Source organism: Pinus tabuliformis, chromosome 3_1 (genome assembly GCF_031772625.1).
Source record: "Pinus tabuliformis cultivar Carrire ecotype Pingquan chromosome 3_1, CPIR1, whole genome shotgun sequence".
NCBI lineage: Eukaryota > Viridiplantae > Streptophyta > Pinopsida > Pinales > Pinaceae > Pinus > Pinus tabuliformis.
Genome location: NC_142301.1, coordinates 32,659,754 through 32,673,180, shown reverse-complemented (window position 1 = coordinate 32,673,180; position 13,427 = coordinate 32,659,754). Strand labels below are relative to the sequence as shown.

At 42.1% G+C, this 13,427-nt stretch overlaps 1 protein-coding gene across 1 annotated transcript in view; it reads left to right on the top strand.

Annotated features, from left to right (window-relative positions):
* Positions 1–12,028, top strand: part of LOC149185620 (uncharacterized) — a 157,579-nt gene extending 145,551 nt beyond the window's left edge. Inside the window, exon 5 of the mRNA XM_089409099.1 lies at positions 11,693–12,028. Within this exon, the coding sequence (XP_089265225.1) occupies positions 11,693–12,028 (336 nt within the window). The remainder of the gene's footprint in view (positions 1–11,692) is intronic.
* The last annotated feature ends 1,399 nt before the right edge of the window (positions 12,029–13,427 follow it).

Here is a 13,427-nt window from a genome sequence, read left to right as displayed (position 1 = left end):
GTTTTTTGGGGCAGATTGGTGTTGAGTAGCTGCTAGAAGAATTATCTGGGGGTTCAACGAGTAGATTTGTCAAAAATCGAGAGGTATTACTGCTAAGAAAATTCTCTGTTGGGTAGGCCAGTTTCGGCACCTAGATTGTACTCTGAAGACTGATATTGCTTAATAAGAAATCCCTCAGATAGCTGCATCGGTTTTCCCAGATTGGGTTTTTTTCGGGGACATTAGTCCAAAAATAATGGTGTCATGTGGTGTGTTTGTTCTTGTTTCTTTTAGTTGTTGATCTGTAATATGTTGAGCATGCAATAGTGTTTATTTTCAATATTTACATTGTAAATAACTTGTTAAGGAAAATAACAAGTAGGTAGGAATAAATCAGATAAAGTGCATGGAGGGTTTATAACTAAGTAAACTTAGAAACTTCAACAATAGACTGGATGGAGCATCGAACTTCGTAGTCTGTAAGGCCAAAATCTTATCAGTGCTTGACAGGAATCGTGTCAAGAACTTCGCATTGAAGTTTATAGGTATCCTAGTCGACCCCAATGATAACGACAAGTACGAAGAGGCAATGGAGAGGGCCAAGTGGATTATCCTTGACGGGGTCAAGGATCATGTGGTACCACATATAGCCGAGAAGGAAACAACAGTTGAGATGTGGGAGGCTCTCAAGAACTTGTGCCAGCATACTTCTGTGCAGAGAAGAATGCTGGTCGAGAACCAGATGACGTCATGTCAGATGAAGAAGGGTCAATCAATTGACACTTTCCTCGGAGGACTGAATGAGATCCGAGACCAGTTGACTGATATAGGAGCGACACCAGATCAATAGCTTATGGTGAGGACAACCCTGAATGCTGTCTCAAAAGATTGGGAAGTGTTTGTCCAGAGTATCCTGGGTAGAGGGACTCTTCTACCTTGGGACGAGATGTGGGCAGCGCTTCGCCAGGAAGAGATTAGACGGCAGTTGAAGATAGGTAGCAGCAGCAAAGGGATCAAGGTCAAGGAGGAGGAGGAGGATGTGGCCCTAGCATTTGAGGGAAAGCAGGAGAAGCGGAAGAAGAAAGATCTCTCCAAGATCAAGTGCTTCCACTGTGGGGAGATGGGTCATTATGCGACCCAGTGCCCAAGGAAGAAGAGCAAGGGAGAGTCTTCTGAGACTAAGGCAGCGCCAACATGGGCAGAGAAGGAAGTTTTGATGGACGATGACTGTCCCATGAATTCACACGCACCACTTGAGCGAAAGTGGGGAGACATCAAGCTGTAGTCAGGCAGACTATAGGTGATGAGGGGCAGGATCCTTGAGGTACCCAGCCTCTTGGATTAGACCTTGCTACGGGAGCCTCGACGAGGAGTAGCAGGACTGGCTGAGTGGGTAGAGATGGATGCGGATGGAGTGACAGAGGGAGCTACAGTGCAGGAGTCCCGAGAAAGCGCAGAGCTAGCAGACTGCAACAGTGCGAGAGGCACATGAGTGTTGCACCAGTGTAGGAAGGCACAGAGAGGTGTGCAACAATGCGAGATGCAGAGAGTTGTTGCAGCAGCGCAGAGTTCTTAGAGGGAGCACTTGTCAGCGGCGGAGGGAGCTTCAACATCAATGGGTGTCTCTAGTCCAACAGGGAGGTCAGTGGGGAGATCAGTTACTTCTCAGTAACTGAGATGCAGTGCAACAGTGGGCAGCAAGATGCAACATGATGAGAGGAGGTGCAGTGTTGGGAGGAAGGACCCGCAGCAACACAGATGCAGAGGGAGTTGTAGTGCAGATACAATGTTGGGAGGAAGGACCAGCAACAACACAAATGCAGAGGGAGCTATCGTATAGATGCAGCAGTGGCAGTGGCTAAACCATGGGCAGCAGTACGGGAGGCAACAATGCAGAAGATGGTGGGCAAGAAGGCCTAGCATCAACACAAGTACCGATGCCGGATGATCAGAGTAATACTCAGTAAAGGGTATTGCTAGAGCACAATCCTTGCTAAGTGGGAGTGTTGATTTGGAGTAATATCGGATGTGCTCTAACCACAAAATTTGGTGGAGAGGTTGGGGCACATGAGATCTCCAATACCCAGAAAGCGTTTGAGTACATTCTAAATGAATCGGGAGATATTAAAATAATTAATATTTTTAATGTGTATTAATATGAATCTGTGTTAGAATGGTCCAAAAGACATGGATCAAGCTAGATCTATTCTTAGTTGTTGATTAGGGATTTAATCTTGATCGTTGATATGTCAACAGGAAAAGTATAAGAAGAGGCTTGAGGGTCACTTGGAGAACACACCAGAGTGATCAGTCATTGTATTCTCTAGAGTGGGGTTTGCTAAGAGAGATAGAATCAGTGATTGCGAGAGCAGCTGAGGGGCATTGAGTACATAGAAACAGAGAAGGCAGAGATTGTGCTGGGAGAGCAGCACAACAGCCAAGGAGGGTGATGCAATGGCAGCAAGAGTTCACGAAGGGCCATGCAAAGGCAGCCAAGTGCTGCGCAGAGCACTAGAGGGCCAGCGCAGCAGACGCAGAGGCTCCTAGAGCTAACGCATGGCCTCCCGGGCTGATGCAGCCTTAGAAAGCTTGACGCAGGGCCAACGTGAGACAACGAGGGGCTGACACAGTCCAGTTTGGGCAGATGCTGGGGTTATAGAGCAGTTTTGTGCTCAGGAGTTGTCGGAAGTGTTTTCCGGGGTTTCAGCTAGGAGATTCCTCTCAAACTGTGAGGTATAGTTGCTAAGGAAATTCTTTGTTGGGTAGGCCAGTTTCGACACCCAGATTGTACCCTGATATTGCTTAATAAGAAAACCCTCAGATAGCTACACCTGTTTTCTCGCATTGGATTTTTCTGGGGACATTGGTCCAAAAATAATGGTGTCATGTGGTTGTTTGTTCTTGTTTCTTTTAGTTGCTGATCTGTAATATGTTGAGCATGCATTGGTGTTTATTTTCAGTATTTACTTTGTAAAGTTAAAGAAAAATAACAAGTAGGTAGGAATAAATCAGAAAAAGTGCATGAAGGGTTTCTAAACTAAGTAAACTTAGAAACTTCAACAGAAGAGTACTCCAAATGGATGTTACGCTTCTTCGTCATTGCTTCCAAGGCTTCCATCTTAAAGCATTTGGATTCTATGTGGCCATCTCGATTACAAAAGTTGCAATGTCTATCAGTCTTCTTCCCTTTGTTTTTATTTGCCTTATTATTTTGTTGAATTGACTTTTCATTTTGAGACTGAAAGTGCTTTGGACTCTTGGTTGGTTTCGAACCATTCCTTTTAGGATACTGCTTCTTAGGATTCTTTGAACTTGGTTGATGCTGTGCCGCTAAGGCTTTCTTAGAAGAGTTTCCAACATTAAGAAGACCAAGGTGTAAGAGCTTTTCTTGTTCTCTTATTAAAGAATCACAAAAGGCATCAAAAGAGGGAGACTTGTAGGATTGTCCTTGAGAAATAAAGTCTTCTCTAGTAGAATGGAAGGTGGAAACAAACATAGAGTAGGCTGGTCCCAACTTAGTAAGAATGGAATAGATAAGGCTACCATCTTCTTTCTTAATATTAATACCTTCCAAGAGAAGTCTAAGGGTCTTGAACTTGGACAAAAGATCTTCAATGGAAGAAAAATTATTGGGGTCCAACGTAAGCAACTCATTTTCGAGTTGAAGGGCTCTAATTTCATTTTTAATTCCAAAAATTTAGTGATTTGTTTCATTACTTCATTAGGGGTGTCAAGTTCTGCGATATGGAATCTAAGGTTTGGAGAAATAGACATCTCTATCAACCCATGTGCTTGATCTTACCTATTTTGCCATTTGGCTGCCTTCTCTTCATCTTTAGGTTTAGTTTCTTAGCGTGAGACTATTCTATAAAGACCTTTACTTCTAAGTAAATCCACAGTGTAGGACCACCATTGGAAATAGTTGGTGCTGTCAAGAATATCTTGGCATGGACTTTCCATTTTAATAGAAATTGAAGTTGTAGATGCTGAAACTAAGTGTTTCAATGGAAAGATCTCGAAAAATTAGGTCGATTAAAAAAAACAGCCCTGAAAATGGCTTCCGGATGAAAAAGTTATGGCTTTTTGAAGAAAAGTTGTTGAAGATGCCGATGAAGTGCGTGAATGTGCGGAAGTGAATGATAATGTTATATTTAGACCCCCCCCCGCTTTCCAAACTTAATCTAATTAGCTCACTTCAAAAAAAGATTTTATGTGACCATCTTTTATAGATAAGTGAAAATCACTTTTGCAATGGTACTTTATGAGCTACCCACTAAATTGTAACTTAAATAAAAGATAAAGTGACTTTAGAATTATAAATGACTCACCTTTTATAATGGGTGAGAAAGCTTTTACATAAAGTAACTTTAAAATATAAGTGACATGTGCTTTTTGAAAAAGTAACTCAACAAAAAGAAAGACTTGAACTCAAGACCTATATTCTCATAAAGTAACTTTGGACCAAGTGAGCTAGTTTAAAAGGCTAGTAATTTTTGGAAAAGAGGAAGGGATTTTTTTTAGTCATTGAAGCTTTGGGATGTGTGCTTGAAAAAGCCCTTTTTGCCTATTAAACAAAAAACACACAACCCAACATGGACATGCAAAAAAAGCCAAGCCTTATGGCTTGAAGTTAGCTTTTGCCGGAAACTAAATATTTTCCTCAATGTTTTTGATTTTCTAAGATCACACTAAGACGTGGCGGGAAAGATCATACGCATGAGAAAAATCCTTCATTTCTATTTCTGATTTGCCCAGATTGTACAGAGTCACGGGGCAAAGAGCATACGTAGAAATGAAAGGTATAGATCCAGTAATAAAAAACAGTGAGATAAATAAACCGAAATAATTAGAGAGAAAATAAGTAAAACAAAAAATAAACACTATATACCTCCAGATCATAAAAATGACGTAGCTAGGGCTACTGGAAACCTTTTCGCGTGAAATGAAAGGGGTTCCTCACTGGAACAGATGCTCCTAACACAATAGAGCAGTCCTCTCGGCTCGAAAGTGGTCAGAAATAGTTGATCTAGGAAACGACAGTCGGATGCTGTTGTACCGTCTTTCAATTTGGATCACCAATGGATGCAACCCTCAAATAGCTCTGATACCCATGTAGGATGTTGGGTAGGAAGGCCTAGCATCAACACAGGTATCGATGCCGTATAATCAAAGTGATTCTCAGTGTGGAGTATTACTAGAGCACAATCCTCGGTAAGATGGAGTGTTGATTTGGGGTAGCATCGGATGTGCTTTAGCCATGAGAATTGGTGGAGAGGCTAAGGTACATGAGATCTCCAAGACCCAAAAATGGTTTGGGCAGATTCTACTCGGTTTAGGAGATATTAAAATAATTAATATTTTTAATGGAGTTGCTAAGTCTAAACTTAGGAAAATAAAATATTAATCGGTATTAATATAAAACTGGGTTAGAAGGTTCCAAAAGACACGGATCGAGCCAAATCTAATCTTAGCCTTTGATTAGAGATGTAATCTCGGCCGTTGAAGGACCATCATGAAAAGTATAAGAAGAGGCTTGAGGGCCAGTTGGAGAACACACTGAGGGAGACCAGTCAGTTCGATTTCTAGAGCGGGGTTTGCTGAGAAATTCGAACTAGTGGTTTGGATTGCAACAAGAGGTAGCGAGTACGGAACAGAGAGGTAGGAACAACACCAGAAGATCAGCGCAGAGATTAGAGAGGCAGACATAGAGGCAGTAGGACTGCACAGTCACTGGAGGGCCTGTGTGGGTGACGCAGAGAGGCCCAGTGCTGACGCAGAGAGACAGGAGCTGACGCAGAGGGTCTGGGAGCTGCATAGAGGCCAGCAAGTCTGACGTTGAGTCTGGGGGAGAGTACTGGAGAATTTATCTCTGTTGGGTAAGCTAGTTTGGCACCTAGTTGTACTCAAGAATAGTTGATTAATAAAATCCTCCGCTGCTGCACCGATTTTCCCGCATTGGGTTTTTCTGGGGACAATTGTCCAAAAGAATCAAAGATCTGTATTGATGTGTTTGATTCTTGTGCATGTATTTGTTTCTGTATTATTATGTGGTGTCTGCAGCAAAATTTATTTTAATGTTTGCTGAAGGGTTTTCATAAATAACTTATTAGAAAATAAGTAGGTAAAATAAATCAATTGTTGTAGTGATAGAATTTTCACAGCGGTAAGGGAGTTTGAATCAAGAAAGAGGAGGAGGAGGATGTAGCTTTTGCGGGACAACAGGGGGTTCAAAAGAGGAAGAAGAGAGACATCTCCAAGGTCAAGTACTTCAACTGTGGGGAGCTGGGACATTATGCCTCTCAGTGCCCCAGGAAGAAAGGCAAGGAAGAAGCTTCCGACTCAAAGGTTGATGACGATTGCGCCATGAGTGCTGATGCGACTCTAGAGAAGGGGTTGGGAGACATAGAGTTTTAGTCGAGAGGACTACATGCAGGATGACAAATGTTGGGTGGAGCAAGGTGTGATGCAGTGACAAGGCAATGCTAGAGTGCAAAAGTCTGTAGCAGTGTAGTGGAGGTTGCAGCAGTGCGAGAGGCACATAGGTATTTGCAGCAGTGCAATGGCAGCAGAGGGAGCACATGACAGCAGTTGAGGTAGCTTCAACATCACGAGGCTTCCAAACTGATCAAGATGTCATGTTTGGGTGAAATCAGCTACTTACTTCTCAGTAATTGAGTTGCAGTGCAGTAGTTAGCAGTGGCAGTGCTATGGGAAGCATGATGCAACATTTTGAGAGGGAGATGCAGTACAGATGTAGCAGTGGCAATGTCATGCGCAGCAGTACAGGAAGGAGCAGTGCAGTGGATGTATGACAACAGGCCAAGCATCAACACAGAGGACCGATGCGGAAGATCAGTGTGATGTTTCTATGGTGAAGCATTACTAGAGCACATTCCTCGCTAAGAGGGAGTGTTGATTTTTGGTAGCATCGGATGTGCTCTAGCCATGAAATTTGGTGGAGAGGGTAAGGCCACATGAGATCTCCAAGACCCATATATCGTTTGGAGAGATTCCACCCGAATGAAGAGATATTAAAATAATTAATACTTTTAATGAGTTCCTAAGTCTAAACTTAGGAAAATTAAAATATTAATGTGTATTAATATATTATGAGTGAGAAAGTTGTAAGAGACAAGGATCAAGCCAGTTCTAATCTTAGCCGTTGATTAAGGACTTAATCTCAGCCATTGAAGGGTCAGTTGGAGATACGCCAAGAGAGATCAAGAATTCGATTTTCTTGGGCGAGGTTTCCTGATGAAATCGAGTGAGTGATCAGTTGCAGTGAGGGACAGTTCAGCAAAGGATTTCGGTCCAAGGTTGAAGAATACATATCAGAGAGGCAGAAAAGTGCCGAAAGAGGCAGTGCAGAGCCTAGGAGGGCTGACGCAAAGGCTAAGGAGGCTAGTGCAGAGGACGCAGAGGGTTGTAGAGGCTGACGTAGAAGTCGAAGAGGGCTTCAGAGGCGGTGTTGAGAGTGTCTGTGGGGCAGACTGGGAGTTGATCAAATGACACAGAGCCGAGGAAGGGTGACACAGTTCCTGAAGGGTGACGTGGTTCTAGAAGAGTGCTTGAAGCAACTTTCATTGTCTAGCACAAGGAGCAACCAGAGTCACTGTGGGATTGTTCATCCGGTTGCTGATTTGCGGAAATATCTGTCTCCGGATAGAGGTACTGTTGTCGAGGATATTCTCTAAAGGGTGAGCCATTTTTGGAACCCTAGTTGTATTTAGAAATCCACTTAATAATAAAACCCTCATATATGCTGCACCTGTTTTCCCACATTGAGTTTTTCTGGGGATAGTTGTCCAAAAATAACGATGTCCCTTGTGTTGTCCCAATCTATTTCAGTTGTTAATCCGTATATTTGTGAAGGATGCAATTGTGTTTACTTCTATGTTTATATTATTAAATAACTTGTTAATGTAAAGAATATGTAGGAGATAGTAAACCAGATATTACAGTAGGGGTGTCTGATGTGTTAGATGCATAAATTTTCACATCAACAAGTTGCCAAGTGAACCTAAGGGCCAAGTGAACCCAAAATTAGGTCAAGGATATGGAGTTGATCAATCAAGGATGTGCTTGACCTAATTGGGGAAAGGAAGGGGATCAAAGAAAGAATCTTGTTTTGATGATTTAGTGCTATGATCCCAATGTGGTGACTAGCTAATGGGGAACCAAGGGCAATAATTGATCTTCAAGCTAGGGCCTGAAATATCTCAAGCAACCGTCAGAATTTTGTGAAATTTGGAGGGCCTCTAGAAGACACACCAACGCAGTTGTGGGCGAGAGATCAAATTCTTTGGATGGCTAAATTGTGAGAAAAGTGATGCCCTAGGTGATCTATGGAAGCTAGGCCTAGAAGAAGGGTAAAGGTGAGAGTACACAATGGTGGAATGAATGATCACTCTTAAGAACCTCCTATCACAATCGCTGGCCCTAATATTATGCTTTGTGGATGCTACAAGGTCATGGTGGGAAGAGAAAGGAGGAGTGCAACAAATAGGTTGCTCCAGGCGATGGTCACATTAGAGAGGGGAGGTTATGGAGTGATTATAATCCTTAGGGTGTGTCCAAGGAGATAAAGTACATTTGATGAGGGGCTCTTCATTGACACTATACTCAGAAGGGGAAAAGGGCTCATGGTCACTTGAGATCATAGGATAAGGGGTGAGGGAATCACTCATGGATGACTCAAAATAATGGACTAGAAGGAAAGGCGATGGGGAAGGTGAGGTATTATATCTAATGGGTCTGTTTTCCTGAAAATCATATTCTAAAGGCTCAAGTGATTTGAATGTACTTCCAGAATCACAAGGAAGGTAGGTAGGAGCAAGGGCCCTATCAATTCCTTCATCATTAGTATCAAAGATAAGGTCTTCCCAAAAAGGAGAACCAATTGCTTTGAACTTCCCTTTTCTATGCAAGGGAAAAAAATGATCCTCCTTCCCGGGGGTATTGATGGATATGTTATCATAAATATTGCCTGAGATAAAGGGAAGACCAACCTCAACCTCATCCTCCTTGTGAGTGTCATAAATGGGAGCACCATCAAACTGGGGATCAATCATTTCCCATTTCTCCCTTTCAATACGGAAGTAATCTCCGATGACATCTTTCAAGGGGTTAATGGGATGACCTTCCCCAAGGTTCTCAAAAGGAGAGTCATCAGGAGTAATATCCTCAAGAAAGGTAAGATCAACCTCAACTTTACTTTCAATAGATTCCTTTTCCCCAACACACGTCACAAAATCCTCCTTTTCATCATGTGGACCCAAGGAGGACTCATCCTTTTGCTCATCATTTAGATTCCCAAGGTCCTCTTTGTCATCTTCATCATTGCTAGGCAAGCTGGACTTCTCTTCATCCCTCTTCTCTTGGAGAAAAATAGGTAAGGTGTTTGTTACATGAGCTTGATATAATGCTTCTAGGAAGAGGGCATTAGTAGGGTTCTCTTTATATTCACATCTCATTTTCTAGAGCTTTTCTTCTTCTTGGTATAAATGCAAGAATACTTCATTAGCATTACATTCCCTTACTAATACCCTGCATGACTTACTATATTCATCTACTCTCTCTTGTATGGTCTTAGGCCCTGCATGACTTGCTATATTCATCTACTCTCTCTTGAGGATAGGGTTTGAGAGTGTGTCTTGTCAAGGCAACCCCTAGTCTGAAAAGTCCTTATGAATGCTTGGCTTCTAAGTGATCTTTGTGGAATTGGAGTCAACAAGTTGCGGGACCACAAAGGGCCAAGTGAACCCAAAATTAGGTCAGGGATATGGAGTTGATAAATCAAGGATGTGCTTGACCTAATTGGGGAAAGGAAGGGGATCAAAGAAAAAATCTTGTTTTGATGATTTAGTGCTATGATCTCAATGAGGTCACTAGCCAATGGGAAACCAAGGGCAAGAATTGATCTTCGAGCTAGGGCTTGGAATATCTCAAGATCCCACCGTCAAAATTTCGTGAAATTTGGAGGGCCTCTAGAAGACATATAAACGTAGTTGTGGGCAAGGGATTGAATTCTTTGGATGGCTAAATTGTGAGAAAAGTGATGCCCTAGTTGACTTATGGAGGCTAGGCCTAGAAGAGGGGGAAAGATGAGAGGAATTCTCTTTGAAAATGATCACTTATGGAAGGCTCAGTGCCTTATCCTTTGGGGAAGATGGAGTCAAGATGATATTTGTGATTTAGAGGAACTACACCCAATCAAGGAGCCTCCTAGACAACTTCACATGGCAATTAGGGCATGAGAGAAGTTGCTAGAAGAATTTATACTTCAATTTGCAATAATTGATGACTTATCAAGATGTGTTCAATTGAAACAATTTCTAGGAATATTCACCCTTTCAGACATGATACATGAGATGATGCAATGCTACACAAGACTAAATTTCCACAATTTCACATAATAAAATCAGTAAATTTCAGATCTAGTATAGCGAAAATCCCAGCAACATTAATGTATTAAAGAAAATAACAAGAATAAACATGAAAAGATTACTTACATGTCTAAAGAGTATATCCAATCACCAAATTATGCCAATAATAAAGCTCCAAGAAAAGAGAGAGATATCTAAACATCAAAATTCATCCATTACATCCAAAATCCTCCTTCAAAGTGGATAGCGAAAATATCACAACAGATAAGAACCCAATCCAAGTGATGATGAATGAGAGAGAATGCCTCTCTTCAATTTACACAATTCTCTAAGGGATTCGAATAACCTAATTTGGACTAATAATGCCCCTAGAATAAAATAATGTGCATAATAACGATACTTTTTGGTGACAAGCCCGCCAAAATAACTCAATAACATAAGAATAAGCCTCTCAAGATGGCAAAATGATCAATGTAGTGAGTCGTTGGGCTTTTGAGGAGGCCTATGTAATCCAAGGAGTGCCATGATGTAAGAATGGACTCCAAACATAGTGGACAAAGGGTTGGCCCCTTGTTTTCCAAGTAAGAACCTGTGGTGCTCCCAAGTGGGTGTGGGGGCACAAGGACATCCTCATGGGTATCCAAGTGGATCAAAAATCCCTATAGACCATCTGTAAGGACTAGGATGATGACATAAACCCTCTCTCTGCAACGGGAGATATCCTCTGTACCCTAGAACATCTGCCAAGTGTGTAGTGCATGCGTGGAGCTAATTGGGCATGGTGTACCAGGTTCATCATCCTCATCCAGAGGTGGAACACGAGTAATCAATGAGCGATGCTGGTGATCCATGAAGTGCTCTCTGCTATGGTTGAGGTCCATGGCTCTCAACGCTCACCTTACAATTGCCAATTGTTGATTTGGGGTAGCATCGAATGTGCTCTAGCCATGAAAATTCGTGGAGAAGCTAAAGCACATGAGATCTCCAAGACATGGCAATCGTTTTGGAAAATTCCATCGAGATGAGGAGTTATTAAAATAATTAATAATTTTAATGAGTTCCTAAGTCTAAACTTAGGAAAATAAAAATATTAATGGGTATTAATAAAGATAAGGATGAGAAGCTTCTAAGAGACGAAGATCAAGTCTATTTTAATCTTAGCTGTTGATTAGGGATTTAATCTCGACCGTTGATTCATCAACAGGCAAAGTATAAGAGGAGGCTTGAGGGTCAGTTGGAGAAACACCAAGGAGACCAGGCAGCCCAATTTCTGGAGTAGGGTTTGCTAAGAAATTCGAACTAGTGGTCTGGATTGCAATGAGAGGCAGCGAGTACATAATAGAGAGGCAGGGATAGTTCCTGAGGACCAACGTAGAGATCAAAGAGGCAGACGCAGAGCCAATTATAAAGACGCAGAGGCAGCTGGATTGCGCAGTGACTGGAGGGCCTGCGTGGGTGACACAAAGAGGCCAAGTGCTGATGCGGTGAGGCAGAGTGATGATGCGGAGGGACAGAAGAGGCCAAGTGCTGACGCGGTGAGGCAGAGTGACGACGCAGAGGGACAGGGAGCTGCACAGAGGCTAGCTGGACTGGCGCTGAGCCTAGGGGAGGCACCGAAGGATTTTTTGTGGTATCACTGCCATGTGGTTATCTCTGTTGGGTAAGCCAGTTTGGCACCCTAGTTGTACTCAAGAAAGATGATTAATAAAACCCCCCTCTGTTGCACTGGTTTTCCCGCATTGGGTTTTTTTGGGGACAATTGTCCAAAAATAACTGTGTTGATGTGTTTGATTCTTGTGCATGTATTTGTTTCTGTATAATGGTGGGATATTTGCAGTAGAATTTATTTTAATATTTACTGAAGGGATTTCGTAAATAACTTATTGGAAAATAAGTAGGTAAAATAAATTGGTTGCTACAGTAATAGAATTTCTAGTTAGAAATTTTCACAAGGTATCAAAGCAAAGAATCAGAGACAAGAAGGGAAAATCAATTATGGGTCAAGATCATGATGCAGAGACATCCATGTTAGGAGACTTGTGCAAATTTTCAAAAAATTGCACAAGAGATAGAAATTTCGATTTCTCTATGTTGGCTTCCAGATTGGAAGAAGAAGTTGCTTGCGTAACAAGCTCTGCATCATCAAAGGTATGGTATATAGACAGTGGAGCCTCCTGGCATATGACAGGAATCCGGGAATGTTTTTCAGATTATCAGGGGGAAGAATGAATTTTCAGATCACCATGGGGAATAAGGCAAAGTGTACCCTAGTAGGGAAAGGTACCATAGTTTTTCAAACAGAAACGGGAGAGCGGTTCCGAGCTACCAATGTGCTACATGTGCCAGGACTGGGATGAACTTACTTTCCGTATCACAACTTCAAAGTAAGGGCTATGACATTTTCTTCATTAAGGAGAAAGTATACGTCAAACACCTGAGTTGGAAAATGAAAGTATAGATCAGAATCAAAAGTAACAGGTTGTACAAGTTGCAATTAGAATAACCAATGGCACTGATAGGCAGTAATGGAGACAAGGATTTGAATGAACTATGGCACAGAAGGATGGGACATTTGCACCATGGGGCTTTGAGAATTCTCAGGAAAACTGTAACAGGAGTTCCAGATCTTAGTACAGAACGAGATGATGTATGCAGAGGATGTGCTCTGGGCAAGTATGCCAAAGCAGCGTTTCCTAGAAGTAAAAATAGGGCCAAGAGTGTACTAGGATTGATACACTCAGATATCTGCGGACTGATGTCCACAAAAGCTCTTAGTGGTGCCGAATACTTCGTCACCTTCATCGATGACCATTCCAGGAAGACTTGGATTTATTTTCTAAAAACCAAGGACGAGGTTTTTTGTCGATTCAAAGAGTTCAAGGCTCTAGTGGAGAATCTGACAGGAAAGAAAATAAAAGTATTGCGCTCAGACAATGGTGGAGAATATGTCGACAAGGACTTCACTGATTTTTGCGCTAGGGAGGGCATCAGAAGAGAGTGGACAACTCCTTACAATCTAGAGCAGAATGGAGTAGCAAAAAGGAAGAACATGACTATCAGGGG